The 14,076-nt window shown below is 42.0% G+C and overlaps 1 protein-coding gene across 1 annotated transcript; it reads right to left on the reverse strand.

The window, feature by feature from the left end:
• Positions 1-407: 407 nt before the first annotated feature.
• Positions 408-13,664, reverse strand: ube4a (ubiquitination factor E4A). The gene is made up of 20 exons (XM_079354188.1): positions 13,408-13,664; positions 12,352-12,518; positions 11,952-12,128; positions 10,554-10,666; positions 10,265-10,417; positions 9,994-10,153; positions 9,661-9,863; positions 9,255-9,446; positions 8,801-9,134; positions 8,515-8,641; positions 8,092-8,399; positions 7,622-7,754; positions 6,399-6,589; positions 6,120-6,220; positions 4,034-4,147; positions 3,268-3,442; positions 2,987-3,167; positions 2,743-2,890; positions 2,466-2,623; positions 408-2,369 (listed from the first exon to the last, which is right to left on the reverse strand). Exons 2-20 carry the CDS (start codon positions 12,476-12,478, stop codon positions 2,234-2,236), a joined length of 3,231 nt encoding a protein of 1,076 aa, XP_079210314.1. The 5' UTR covers positions 12,479-12,518; positions 13,408-13,664; the 3' UTR covers positions 408-2,233.
• Positions 13,665-14,076: the final 412 nt, after the last annotated feature.

Raw genomic sequence — 14,076 nt, forward strand, 5'->3', positions numbered from 1 at the left:
AATTAGACTAATGAACATCCAGCAGATTTCTTTTAACATTACAAGCTAATGCAATGTAACACATAATGTGCAACTGGGCCTACTACCCAACCTTTAATGCCCCCCCCTCCTTTTTGTGAGCGTCTCATTATCCCTGGTCTTGTCTGTTGTCTATATGCTTGATTGTTATAGTTTATTACTCTTTCACTCTGATTTTAGTTCACTTATGGTGTTTTAGTAATATTTTCCCAGAATCGCTGATGTTCACATTTCTGGTTCAAATATTCCTTTTAAATGTCTTATATCAAGTAACTGTGCATCCAAGAAATCTCAATAACTATCATTGTGGAAATATCATGCAGTGTTCTGACAGCAAGAACACCCCTCTATTTATATAATAACCCTCAATTTTATTTTTATTTCTTTCATTTTTTAATTTTGAAAGAGAACATGACCGTTTATTATATAACACACATTACTTTTATTTATTAATCATACTGTACATCCAAAATAAACATTTAATAATCACATTTAAAACAAAAAATATTGCATTATAATTTATCCCATGTATTCATCTAGGTGGTAAATATTTCACTTACAGTATGAGGGCATGCCAACATAATCTTTCTCTCACATTTTGCCATATCATACAAGACTGGATTTGAATTAAAATCATTCAGAAATACTCCAAAAAAACATCCATGAACTTATGATCCGTCTTCATTTCATATTCAAACCCACAGCTCCCTCTATGCCCTAAAAAAAACGTATAATGTCTCATAAGAGTATGAAACCAGTTGTATCCTCGTTCGCTGAAATCACTGCAAGGCTCTCGGGTTTTAGGCACAGATTCGATTGATCAACTGTTCACCCATGTGTTAATGTACTACGCTTACACGCAAAAAAAATTGCTAGATCAAGATACGCAAGTTAATCTGGTAAATGCTCATTCAAAGGAAGTTAATGACTGTTTTATACACTGCCAATTAAAAGAAGTTGAACGCCCAATATTTTTTTTCCTTTTGATCAATTTAAAACTAATTCAGAAATAAGTTTGAGTATTTGACTATAGTGATATCAATTGAGAAAATAAAAATGATAGCATGTGGAATTGTAGATCATGTACTTTTTGAACACAAAGAAAATATAACAAGAATGATGTTTGGTCATCATTGGGGGAAGCAGTCAGTCAGGGAGAACGGTTGTATTATGTTGTGCTGAGCTTTAAAAAGAAAATCATTTTTGAAATATTTGAGAAACAGTGTTTTTCAAATAATTTCTAAAACTTTTTGTTTGCTTTTGACACCATCCATGAGCCATCACAGCCCTGTTGTAGTCATCTGTGAGCTGCTCAAGACCAAACCAAAGCATTAGATTTGAAGATTTTTTTGTCTGTGTGAATGTAAAATATCCTAAGCTGTGGTTTAACTGATCTTTGTTGTGTTATAACCTAAACACAATGTAATCCCTATATCCAACATTTCCATTTACAAACTCTCAAATCCTTGAATAAGTGCTTGATTAAAGAGCACATTCATATGTGCAGACCTTTAAATGTTCATTTTTCACAGTGTGGTTTTGTGCTTCAGGAGTGTCATTACAGTTAATATCTGCTCTTTTTAGTTGAATAAAAGTCACAGATCAAAGTCTGTTTGATGTATGTCTTACTTTTAATAGCTATTCCTATTTACAATGCTGCTTAATGTGAAACCACATGCACCTTAATGTAGGGCTTTCAAGAACTTTAAATGGCAGTGTATAATGTTCCATTCACAATAACACCAAGGTTAAATTATAAATGATTCCATCCATGATCGGGTGTAAGAGTTCCCAAAAATACTTACCTTGCTGTATAAAATCAGGTCAGTAGTTCATAAACATCATTCAACAAGTCCTGTTGAAACTGATACTTCTGGCCATAGTTCTGATGGTAACAATGACTAGCTAATACACAGCATTCAGGGAGAAAGGAACCAGAGGTTTTATCACCCACTATTGTTACCACAGGGTGTCATTGGAGTCAAACAGCTACTGCGCAGGGTTTCTGAAGTACCACGTTTTGCTGTCACATAGAGAATCCACTGAGCGTGAAGGCTACGTGAAGAAGAGAATGCAACGTAAGAAGGACCAGATGAATCTGAAGAAAGTCCACGGGGGGGCAAGCACACCATGGATCAGAGCAGAAGAGCGCGCAGAAGATGTGAGCCAGGAAGCTAGGACGTGGTTATTGTTTATCACAGTGAGGGATTGTGGGCTAGCCGCTGGGCCCCATCTGCAGCCTCTCTTGCTTATGCTTATCCAGCCACTGTAAGATCTGCTGTTTGAGTTCCTCGTTTGGCCTGATCTGGTCCATGGTGAGAGGACTGCGATTGAAAGGGTCTGTCTGGTCACTGCAAGAAGGGTGAATAATCACAATTAAAAACGCACGTCCCGATTTCTCAAATGGCCGTCATCTCAGAGCGTTTAGGTGCTTTGCAGGAGCTTACCTGAGGAGATGCCTTGCTATAGTTGAGCGGTCAACCGTGACATTGGAAGAAGGTAGAAGCACAGGATCCAGCATCAGAGTGGACATAATGGGATCCAAGAACTCATCTGGGGCATCCGAATAAGTCTCCTCTTCCTGCTGCTGTCTGTCTGCATGCGGCTGAAAAGAAGACACGATGACATCACGTCTTTAGTGTTTCTACCGACATTTGCCACGAAGATCAGATGTACAGTATGCTTGTGCCATTTCTGGCAAACAGCCTCTACAACTAATGATACCTTTATTTTATCAGCGAGGAGTCCAAAAGCCATGATCATGTCCCCCGGCTTGTTTATCTTCTTCAGCACCCGAACTGTTTGGGTGAAGAGGGTGGCGGAGTACGATCGTCCATCCTTGGGGACTGTGGCACAGAAATTCTCCTCATCACTGCCAATGATAGGAAAATAAAGGTATTAAACAAAATTACAAAGGGAGGGAAACGTGTTATACTGTTAACAATTCCTAAAAGGATATTGTACATACCCCAGGTTTAGGTAGATGGTGCAGATGTCAGAAACAAGCTGCTGGGGCTTGAAGTCAAACTCACTGAAGTCCTTGACTTTAAGAGCTCCCATTTTAGGACCCACCAGATGCTGCAGAAAGTAGTTCAGCATGGAGATGATCCGCTCAGCCAGGAAGGGATGCACAAAGATCCCCTTGATCTCTGGAAATGAGGAGAATGATTTGTTTGAAAAACAATGGGGTGAATGAAGACCAACTTTGAAAGGATGCGACTCTAAGAACCACGATCTTTTCAGCCTAACCTGAGGTGAGGAAGGCCAGTGTGCCGATGGTCTCATTAGACATGATGTTGTGGAAGCGTCCCAGCTGTCCAAACATCTGCAGGCTGGACTCCTTCTCTCTTCGGGCATCAGGGGCCAGGCCTTCCCACTCCCCTCGATCCCGCTCCAGCTGCAGAACCTTAATTTTACTCAGGTACTACAACACACAAAAATAAGGTTTAAGTCTTGTTTTACTATCAAGCTAATCAAAACATCTTTAATTAAAGCATTTATCCATATCTTAATGTTAAGACGACAAGTGAAAAACAAAGAAAATCTAAACCGCAAGCGGTGATGAAGGGCTTGCACGAACAGGCATGGACATCATTTATAAATTCAAAAAAAGATGACGGACTTCCTGTTGGGTTTTGACTATGGGTACCAGAACTATAATTAACAGAGCTAAAATTGTCATGCATGTAGGAAAAATGTATTAGGAGGCATTTTGGAAATCCTGAAATCCTAGATTTCCGATAGATAGAAATCCTGTAAACAGCCTTTTTTTTGACTTTCTAAAAACCCTAGTGGACTTTCTGTCGACATTCCAGCCATTTTTTTACCAGACCCGATGACCTTGAAAATTTTGGTGAATTTTTGTTCACGTTCAGGCACTCAGAAATGGCGGCCAAGTCACGGAACAATAACAACACTCCTTCGAGAAATAATACCGTCCTTCACGCTGTCATTGCTTCGGGCCCGAACAAGTGGAAATCTATTAATGTATGACTGATGGTGAACTCGGTCTAACCTGAATGGCCTCGTCCAGGAGGAAGATGGCATCATTCATCAGGAGGTTGAGGAACCTGAGGAACAAAGGAGGGTTCATGGCCTCCAGGTTCTCAGATGCATAGTGCGCCAAATGCTGAAAAAAACAAATCTGTATCAATTTGCATAATAAACTACAACACTCCTAATCACTAAACAGAGGGGAGTAAACTGCATCTGCTCGCCCCCCCCTTACAGTTCTTCATTGCTCTTACTTATGGGCACTGAAGACTGCTAGGGGCACAATAGAAATTCAGGCATGTAGAAGGAATTTATTTTCTGCTCTCTTCACCAAAAATCAATGCCTGCTATTAATGAATTGCTTGATATTAGCATCAATAACGCATCAAAATCCATTCAGATTTTAATGTCCCCCACCACAAATGAATACAACTGGGAAAGGATTAACTACACTCAACAAAAATATAAACGCAACACTTTTGTTTTTGCTCCCATTTGTCATGAGATGGACTCAAAGATCTAAAATTCATTCCAGATACACAATATTACCATTTCTCTCAAACATTGTTCATAAATCTGTCTAAATGTGTGATAGTGAGCACTTTTGCTTTGCTGAGACAATCCATCCCACCTCACAGGTGTGCCACATCAAGATGCTCATCAGACACCATGATTAGTGCATAGGTGTACCTTAGACTGTCCACAATAAAAGGCCACCCTGAAATGTGCAGTTTTTGCTTTATTGAGGGTCTGGGGACTCAGAACCAGTCAGTATCTGGTGTGACCACCATTTGCCTCATGCAGTGCAACACATCTTCTTCGCATAGAGTTTATCAGATTGTCAATTGTGGCCTGTGGAATGTTGGTCCACTCCTCTTCAATGGCTGTGCGAAGTTGCTGGATATTAGTGGGAACTGGTACGCGCTGTCGTATACGCCGGTCAAGCACATCCCAAACATGCTCAATGGGTGACATGTCCGGTGAGTATGCTGGCCATGCAAGAACTGGGACATTTTCAGCTTCCAAGAATTGTGTACAGATCCTTGCAACATGGGGCCGTGCATTATCTTGCTGAAACATGAGGTGATGTTCATGGATGTATGGCACAACAATGGGCCTCAGGATCTCATCACGGTATCTCTGTGCATTCAAAATGCCATCAATAAAATGCACCTGTGTTCTTCGTCCATAACAGATGCCTGCCCATACCATAACCCCACCACCACCATGGGCCACTCGATCCACAACATTGACATCAGCAAAGCGCTCACCCACACGACGCCACACACGCTGTCTGCCATCTGCCCTGAACAATGTAAACCGAGATTCATCCGTGAAGAGAACACCTCTCCAACGTGCCAGACGCCATCGAATGTGAGCATTTGCCCACTCAAGTCTGTTACGGCGACGATCTGGAGTCAGGTTAAGACCCCGATGAGGACGACGAGCATGCAGTTGAGCTTCCCTGAGACGGTTTCTGACAGTTTGTGCAGAAATTCTTTGGTTATGCAAACCAATTGTTTCAGCAGCTGTCTGAGTAGCTGGTCTCAGACGATCTTGGAGGTGAACCTGCTGGATGTGGAGGTCCTGGGCTGGTGTGGTTACACGTGGTCTGCGGTTGTGAGGCCGGTTGGATGTACTGCCATATTCTCTGAAACGCCTTTGGAGACGGCTTATGGTGGAGAAATGAACATTCAATGCCCGAGCAACAGATCTGGTTGACATTCCTGCTGTCAGCATGCCAATTGCACGCTCCCTCAATGCTTGCGCCATCTGTGGCATTTTGCTGTGAGACAAAACTGCACATTTCAGAGTGGCCTTTTATTGTGGGCAGTATAAGGTACACCTGTGCACTAATCATGGTGTCTGATGAGCATCTTGATGTGGCACACCTGTGAGGTGGGATGGATTGTCTCAGCAAAGCAAAAGTGCTCACTATCACACATTTAGACAGATTTATGAACAATGTTTGAGAGAAATGGTAATATTGTGTATCTGGAATGAATTTTAGATCTTTGAGTCCATCTCATGACAAATGGGAGCAAAAACAAAAGTGTTGCGTTTATATTTTTGTTGAGTGTATTTCAGGACGCTTCCTTTCTTCTTACCTTTATGCTCTCTCTGTAGTCCTCTTTGCCCCACATGTACTTGAGAATGGGGTACATGGGTCTTCTGTAGTTGAATTTTTGTTCGAACTGGTGAGGGTCACCTGAAAAAAAAAAGGAGGTGACAAGTGCGTTTACATAACAACCATTACTAGAAGTCAAACTTTTTTTCTTTTTTTTTTTTTAAAGTGTTATTTTCAGGCTTTTGTACCTCAGGTTGGATTGAACCAGGGCCGCCCGCATTGAGTCAAACATTTTAAGAAACGCAAATGCATAGTTCACCTGTAAATTCAATGTCTACAAACACAGTGATGAGGGCCTCAGCCAGCTGGGCTGCATGTCTGTAGGAGCAGAAGACTCGCTCTCGCTGGAACATGACTGGCTGAACAGCACCAGGCGTGAGCGTCTCCATGTGGGGCATCACCGCCTCCAAGACCTCCGCCAGCTTTGCTCTTAAATGAGGGTTCTTCATCCTGTTGTATATGTGGGACAGGTGGGATTAAAGCAATAAGAGGAAAAGATTTCAAGACGACCTGCACTCATCAAGCAAGATACTAACCAGGACTATTCAAAGGTTCTGAAGTGCTACCAAGACCATTTGCTTTAGAGGCAACATCTGGATTGTTTTTTTTCTTTTTTGACTGCTTAACTTTCACTATTAACAAGAGTTGGAGGACAGACCTTTTTAGTATATTATCCACTGTCACATTTTACACTGCTCCACTGCTCTCATTGAACCTTGTTTGTAGATGGTTTATGATTAATCTGGTGTAGTAACTGGACCTTGACATGATGCCATACCAGATATAACAATGTGGTCGATAACATGAATTTACCCGATGAGGACGGTGTGTATGTATCTGACTTCAGTGGTGTCCTCTGAAGACAAAAGGTGCTACGCTAACCACTCGTTATCAATCATTTGAAAAATATTTTTTCTGAATTATTGTTTTAGTTATTGCAAAAATGTTCAAAGGACAAGGTGTTCGTTCTTAGTTAAATCCTGATAAAAAATAGTAATAATTTAAAAGCCCTTCTGTGTGGGCTCTAGATCCAACCCATGGAATATAAAAGGGGTCCCTTTAGAATCCCCTCTGTAGGTTTCTTGTTAGAAGGTGGATTAAATCCTCCTGAGCAGAGACAGAAGTTACAAAATACAGTAGAAAATAAATAAATGATTGAAAGTGGAGCAAAATACTGAGTTTTCAATAGACACATCAACTGACTACAACTAGCAAAGACGTTACAAAACTACACAAAATACATGTGTGGAACGATTACACCATAAAAAGGTTCCAGGGGAAACCTCTCAGAGAGAGTTGTTTGTATATTTTGGGTTTTAGAGACAATCCTCTGAACTTCTATCAGTAAAACCACCACCAAAAAAAAAGAGAAAAAAGTTCTACTTAGAACCATAAAGAGTTTCCCAAAGGAAACAAGTAGAAAACATTTTTTTTGGTTCTAACTAGCGCTTTATTTTTGCGAGGCTTGAGCATGTTATGTACCTCTCCACATTCCCCATGAAGACAGTGATGAAGTTAAGAATCTGCTCCAGACTATCCGTTGAGGTCTCCAAAACATCGTCTGCAAAGCGACGCAGGAAGATGAAAAAATCTCCTAAGTTGTCGGCAAAAAACTCTGTGAAAGGGACGACACAAGGGAGGACTATTACAAGAAGTAAAGTTCATCATCAAACGAATGTCACGTGAACAGAGGCTGTGACTGACAAACTTTTGTTCGGTTGCTGCTGTTTAAAAAACCCAGAGATTTAACCATCAGGTCGCTGCACCTCAGTGTAAACTCTGCTGTGTTTCTCAAAGTGTCATTACCTCACATAACAAATGTAGTTTATATTATGTGTATTTCAGTTATTATGAGGCACAGCACATTATTTGGTTATTTATTTGATTTTGTTCAACATAAAAAGGCGCCCTGCTCCACTTTCTTTGTACTGTATGAAAAAAATGTGACCTACCTGGAACAAAGCAAAGCATAGTATTCTGTAGGGAAGGCAGAGGAAAACTGAGTGCTACATGTTCAGGCCCCTGGTTTCCCACACCAAGCTGCACCAGCAGAGCGCCGGTGGAGGCTTGGAGGTTAAGGCAGCATTGCAGCATGGCAGGCTGCGTGGTGGCGGCTTTGGTTGACAGATAAATAATCATGAGACGCTCAAACTGCTCCAGGAGCTGCTCTGACATGGGGCTGCCCGATTGCTGGGCCTCCTGCCACGTCACCTGGAGCCGGTGGAGAGACTGGTTCATCTTCACCATCTGCTCATGGAGTCTGGACGGACGCAAACAACGCAGATTCATGCCGTCATAAAGCAGTATGGTGCCAACGTGATGCAACATAAAGTAAACTACATTTAACATCAGTCCTTTTTATTGAAGGAATATACCTGTGGAAGCCAAGATGCAGGGTGAGTTGTGTGAGGATGAGGTTTTCAGTCAGTAGACTGTAAGACTGTGCAGGCTCCACCGGCTGCTGAGGGGGGACAGGGATTAGACAGGTTTCCTTTTCAAGTCCTGGAAAAAAAGACAACACACTATTCAGTCATTAAAAAAAATCAGGTTTAGTTTTTCTAAACACGCAGCTCTTAAAAACGGAGGGTTAAGATGTACTATAAACTCGAAATAAATATGGAAATTAAGCACTGACAATAGAAAAAGGCTCATTGCCCTAACCTCTTGCGTGCACGTTGCGATTGCGCCTCTCTTCTTCGCTCAGCTCTTTGAAGGCGCAGTAGGTGGGGTTGAAGGTGAGCAGTTTGGGCGAGCGCGGCCTGCAGAAGGGCTGGCACAGCTTCAAAAGCGCCGCGCCTAAGTTCAGGAAGAACGCATCCGACGCGTACATCTGGAAGAAGATCTCTGGCATCTGATTGGCCCATATCTTTGCTCGTCCGGCGTTAGCGTGCAAACAGCTGCCGAGCCACGAGAGTAGCAAGTGGCGCGTCTCGCCAGAGCGCTGGAGCAAGTTTTTGAAGATTTGGTGCAGCTTCTCGTGAAACTGGCCCATGAACTGCAACGAAGGACGTGAAGATTAAAACACGTGAACGTTTTGTAGTTTGACAAGCAGCATCATTTATTTCACCCAATATCATTAACAAAAGTCAACATCATAACAGGAGAATCTGCCCACCTGGTGGATGTTGGCCTCCTGGACCTTTGTCTCCTGGGCGCTGGAGCGAGAAGGGTTCAGGAAGTAACCATGTCCTTCCACCACACCTGGGGTTTTTAATAGGCAAGAGATGCTTAACACTGCCCCTAATAGGGTCTTCTGGTACTGTAAACCATTAGCTGGGTCTTTGGGCTGGATATACTCCATCAAAATCTACAGAAACCAACAACAAAAAAAGAACCATTGGGACAAAGGTAAAAGCTTGAGGGGTACACAAAAGGTTAAGGTAGAACATTACAATTTTATAGCACCACAGTATATCTGATCATGATTGTGTTACTGTAGTATATGCCGGAACATGACCTGGTTAGAAGTAACGGTGCACATTTACAATGTTATTTGAGGACGTCTAAGTGTGCCTCCTGACCTTTGCAATGTCTTTATGGTGGCTGAAATAGAGCAAAACATCCAGGTAGGTGTAGAGGACGGGCTGGCAAAGGTCCAGGTCCTTAATGCGTCCATGGAAGATATCAAACACTGGTACGATCACTTCCTCGAAAGTACGCACTTCCTGGTCAGAGAGTAATCCCACAATGACCTCCTCCACGAACTCGACCACCTCCTCTGGCTCTGAAACGGCCATTTTTTCAGAAAGTGAGGGGAGAAAGTTAAAGACAAAGCCTTAGATGAGGAAAAAAAGAGAGATTCAGGCACATAAATAAAACACAGGGAAGGCAGCAGTCAGGCCTAGTGAACCTACGTGCTCCATTGAAGCCTTCAAGCAGCAGGTCCAGCAGCTGTTCGTAGATATTCTGGTTGACGTAGATTTCCGGGGTGAGCAGGACCGTCCGCGTGTTAGAAACTGTCAGGTTCTTACAGCGAACAGCAAACGACAGCAACTTCTCTGGTACCTTTGTCACCTTGTGCACAGATAATCAAAGTACTATGAAAGAGCGTGGGGCATTTTGTTCAAGTTCGAAATTACAGAGAGTATTCAGGCAAGCACCGAGAGCGGATGCAGGCCTTCTCACCTCTTCTTTAGCCCTCTGGAAACAAGCAAACAGGTAAGGCAGGGCGCGCTTCTCTCCGGCGTCACGGTCAGCTGACAGGTTAACGGCGCTGCACGATGTCATGTAGATGAGGTGGTTTCCTGGCTCGAGCAGCAGCAGACGGTTGAACAGAGCCTGGAAGACACAGATCTGATCGGATTACTCACCCATACTGTACACATTAAACAATCTTTGTGTGACACATAATTCCAGCGTGATACATGATACTGTTGGAGTCACCCTGTCGAACTAAACAGATCATGCTCTTGACCTGTTCTATGTTGTCCATGTCCAGCCAGTCCTGTCCATCCAGATCTGCAGCCATCTCCTCCAGGTAAACACAGCGAGGGGGGATCCCGTTGCCTCCTCTCATACTTGGGTCACCTTCAAGGAAATGAAAGCAGGTTCCATAAAAGTTTATCTCAAATAATAAACTCAATTATACATTACAAACTGTTCAAGAAAAACAACATTAACATTATCATTGCCCAGAAATAAATCCTCGTTGGAATAAGGAATACTGGATAATTGGAAGCGCTTGTGTTTATGTTTTTCAAGTCTGAGGTGGCAGAAGACATCATTTGTAGGATTCTATGTGAAAAAGATGGGGTGTGTGTGTGTGTGTGTGTGTGTGTGTGTGTGTGTGTGTGTGTGGCATTTACTGAACACCATGACTCATCCTTGAGCAGTATTCTCACAGTGAAGATTCACAATGTGCAAGGTCTTAGTATTGTCATTAAGAGCGGTGAGTCATTTGTTGCATTACTTACTGGAAGCAACATTTCTGACATTCAAGGGAGCTAGCTACATCAAACAATACCGCTAAGAATAGTAGAGCGGACTGCAGTACTTTTTTTTGGACTAACACCCTAGCCCCATGTAGAGACATCTGTCTGTCTGTCCCTCTTATGTCCATTCAAAGAGAAGCACAACAAAATGTGATGCTGGTCATGAAAATAAGAAACCTGACTTTGCACTTTAAGTCCGTGCTGTTAACACTGCCATTAAAATACAGTTTACAGATCATCGGATAGCTGCTATGTTGTGCACCTCAGGAACTCAAATCTTCCAGAAATATTCCCAAATAAAGTACTAATACGACTGTTGTAGCGAGAGCTGTGAAACATGTTGGTGCCCAGGAATAAAAACTGCTGTCTGGCTTATGATTCACTTCATTTTCAGACTTGTCAAATCCTTCATTGAGTTCTCGCGCCCTGTGGAAATGTGGACTGTGGACTAATAGGAAACATGTAATAACTGAGCACAACTTTACTTAAATATAGTGCGACCCTTTCCTCTAAGGGGAGAAGTGGACCAATAGAAATGCTCCCAACAGCATAACAGGGTCAATTACTACAGATGTTTAAACAGGAAACACAAAGTATTTGCCATTAAATGTTGATATAACAGACTGATTCAGGCAGTATGTGGATTTTAAACGTATCTTTTAAACAGTTGTCTCTCTACTTCTGATCATAAATCAGAAACTGGACTACTTTACTACTCTTGTTTATTAGTCCTGTGTTAGTAACTTAACTGGAGACTGGAATCTCTGCTGAGCTGCAGTTTGCGTTTCTTTTTCATAGAGCTAAGGCGTAGGCATACACGCTGTATAAAAAGCGCTACGCATTACAAATCCCTCTTAGATCATAAATCTCCTTTTACTTACTGTTGTCGAGAGTGATGAGAAATATTCGCTGGATCATGTGATTGACATTGAGCTGTTCACAGAGCTCCTGGCGGGAACGGAAGGAGCGGCTGATCTCTGCCACAGAGTCATCATTTTCATCGACGCTGTCTGACACAGAGTTTTCAGACTCTGACTGGCTCTCTCCGGAGTCCTCCACTGTCATACGGGGGGGGAAAGGTTGGTATAATTTCATAATATGGAAAAATGTAAGACAGATCAGACGTCAGTATATACAGCACATACCCCAAAGAGACACTAAAGTTATGTGGGCATAATATCTGATTTGTTTCTATGCTCTTTATTTCGTAACTGTGATCCACATAAGAACAGCTGTTAAGTATTCTTTTTAAGGAGGGTCGCAGCAGCTCTGATAACTCACGTGGTGGTTCAGAAGACTGTTGTGGTTTCTGGCCTGATGCGAACTGCTTGGCATCAGCCAGTGAGCTGAAGAGGGCAGCAAAGGGGTTGCAGGAGATGTTCTGGTTGTTGTTGCCCTGGTCAGTCATCTCATTGGGGCTCAACACTCACTCCATCCAAGATCCCAGCCTTCAGGGGCGACGCAAGACAGAGGCAGCACTTTCAATATCCACACAGGCTAGTATGTTGTTGTTTTTTGTTTAATTAATTAAAGTCTCTTATTATTATCAGACTAATATCATAACCATGTCAGTCTTACAGTTACAATCAGGTGCATGAAGGTCAGTCACGTTTTCCCTGAGGTTTAAAGGTGTGATCACATCCAGGAGTGAGTGTCCAAACCTCTACTTTATTACAGAGGACTTAACGGGATCAGATCAGACCTAAATATTCATAATTTGTCTCAAAATGTGACTCTTCCTCTATATACTGATCTCAATAAAGTTCCCCATATTGTCCTTAATGTGAAGGTACTGTTAACATTTCTGTTTCCTCAATTCAACTCCTCTTTACTACATCCTCTTTTTTTCCCTCCTGATCAATACTGTGCGCCTGCTTGATTTTTCTTTCACCTATGACGTACTGTACTAAACTAAGAGCAACTAATAAAACAATATTACTCCTGCTAAAAATGAAAACATGTTACAGGACCATCAAACTTGGATTTACTGGACGTGTGTTTATCATGTCGGCGGCTCGTTGTCACGGTTACCCATCACTTTAGTTTAGCACCCTGCAGTCAATCAAACTCGTGTTACTTTGTGGAGTCAGCTTTCCTCTTAGCCCTTTTACCATTATTCAAAGTGTCATGTCAGCTGTCACCCTAGAAGTTAAGAAGTACCCGGTAAGCTACGTCGCTAGGTTGCAATGACCGTCCAGTAACAGGGCTAGTTAGCTGGTTAGCTAGCTGGTGTAGAAGCCTGTCACTATCTTAGCATAGCTATTACAAACTGCTATATTTATTTCGTGTATTATCAGTCAAGATAACATGCAGAAACGATAAAAAGGGCTGTCTTACCTGCTTGACGGGAAGAAGTGTGTGTTTTTTTGGTTTCTGCGAAACCAGTGGCAGATGATCCTCAGTAAATTGAAATTGTAAACGTCATCAAAACGAGACGAGGGGGTCTCTTTGCTGAGTAACTTTTAGAAAACTACAAAACATTGTGGAAAAACTGTGCTTAAATTTCGTGGGACACGGATGCAACCCTTAATAAATGTAATGCAGATAAATCCAATATTTGCAAGTTTCTATTTTCTACTTAAACTGTGTTAAACCATCATATATTTGGAAATAGTGATTAATAGAACAAGTCATGACCCAAATAGGATCATGTGATTTTCAAAGAAGGCAAATGAGAATATAAAGTTTATAAATTGCATATTAAACTAGAGATACTCTGACTTAGTTGTTTTTTTTTTAAAATAAATAATTCATAAGTGCTTTATCACGCAGATATAAGGACAACTGTGCGTGATTATTCCCAGGTGCATTTGATATAGTCTAATGGAGCAGATTCAGGTTTTGAATGGTTTAATCGTAATGCTCAGTCTACTGTTTCAATTCCCCTTTCTATTTCAGGATTTTTCTCTGACGCTTACATTGTCAGCAGAGGGCAGCAGCAGATTACATTTCTGGATCATTCTTAAACTGGAGTCCAGAGCAGCTCTGCTCAAGAGCGCCCCCTTC

Source organism: Symphodus melops (genome assembly GCF_947650265.1).
Source record: "Symphodus melops genome assembly, chromosome: 10".
NCBI classification, from domain to species: Eukaryota; Metazoa; Chordata; class Actinopteri; order Labriformes; family Labridae; genus Symphodus; species Symphodus melops.

Excerpts from the sequence above, each read along its gene's own strand:
- ube4a (XM_079354188.1), bottom strand. The coding sequence starts at position 12,478 with ATGACTGACCAGGGCAACAACAACCAGAACATCTCCTGCAACCCCTTT. Across the intron at positions 10,418-10,553 it reads ACATGGACAACATAGAACAG|GCTCTGTTCAACCGTCTGCT; the intron begins GTCAAGAGCATG and ends TGTGTCTTCCAG. Across the intron at positions 8,400-8,514 it reads CTGCATCTTGGCTTCCACAG|ACTCCATGAGCAGATGGTGA; the intron begins GTATATTCCTTC and ends GCGTCCGTCCAG.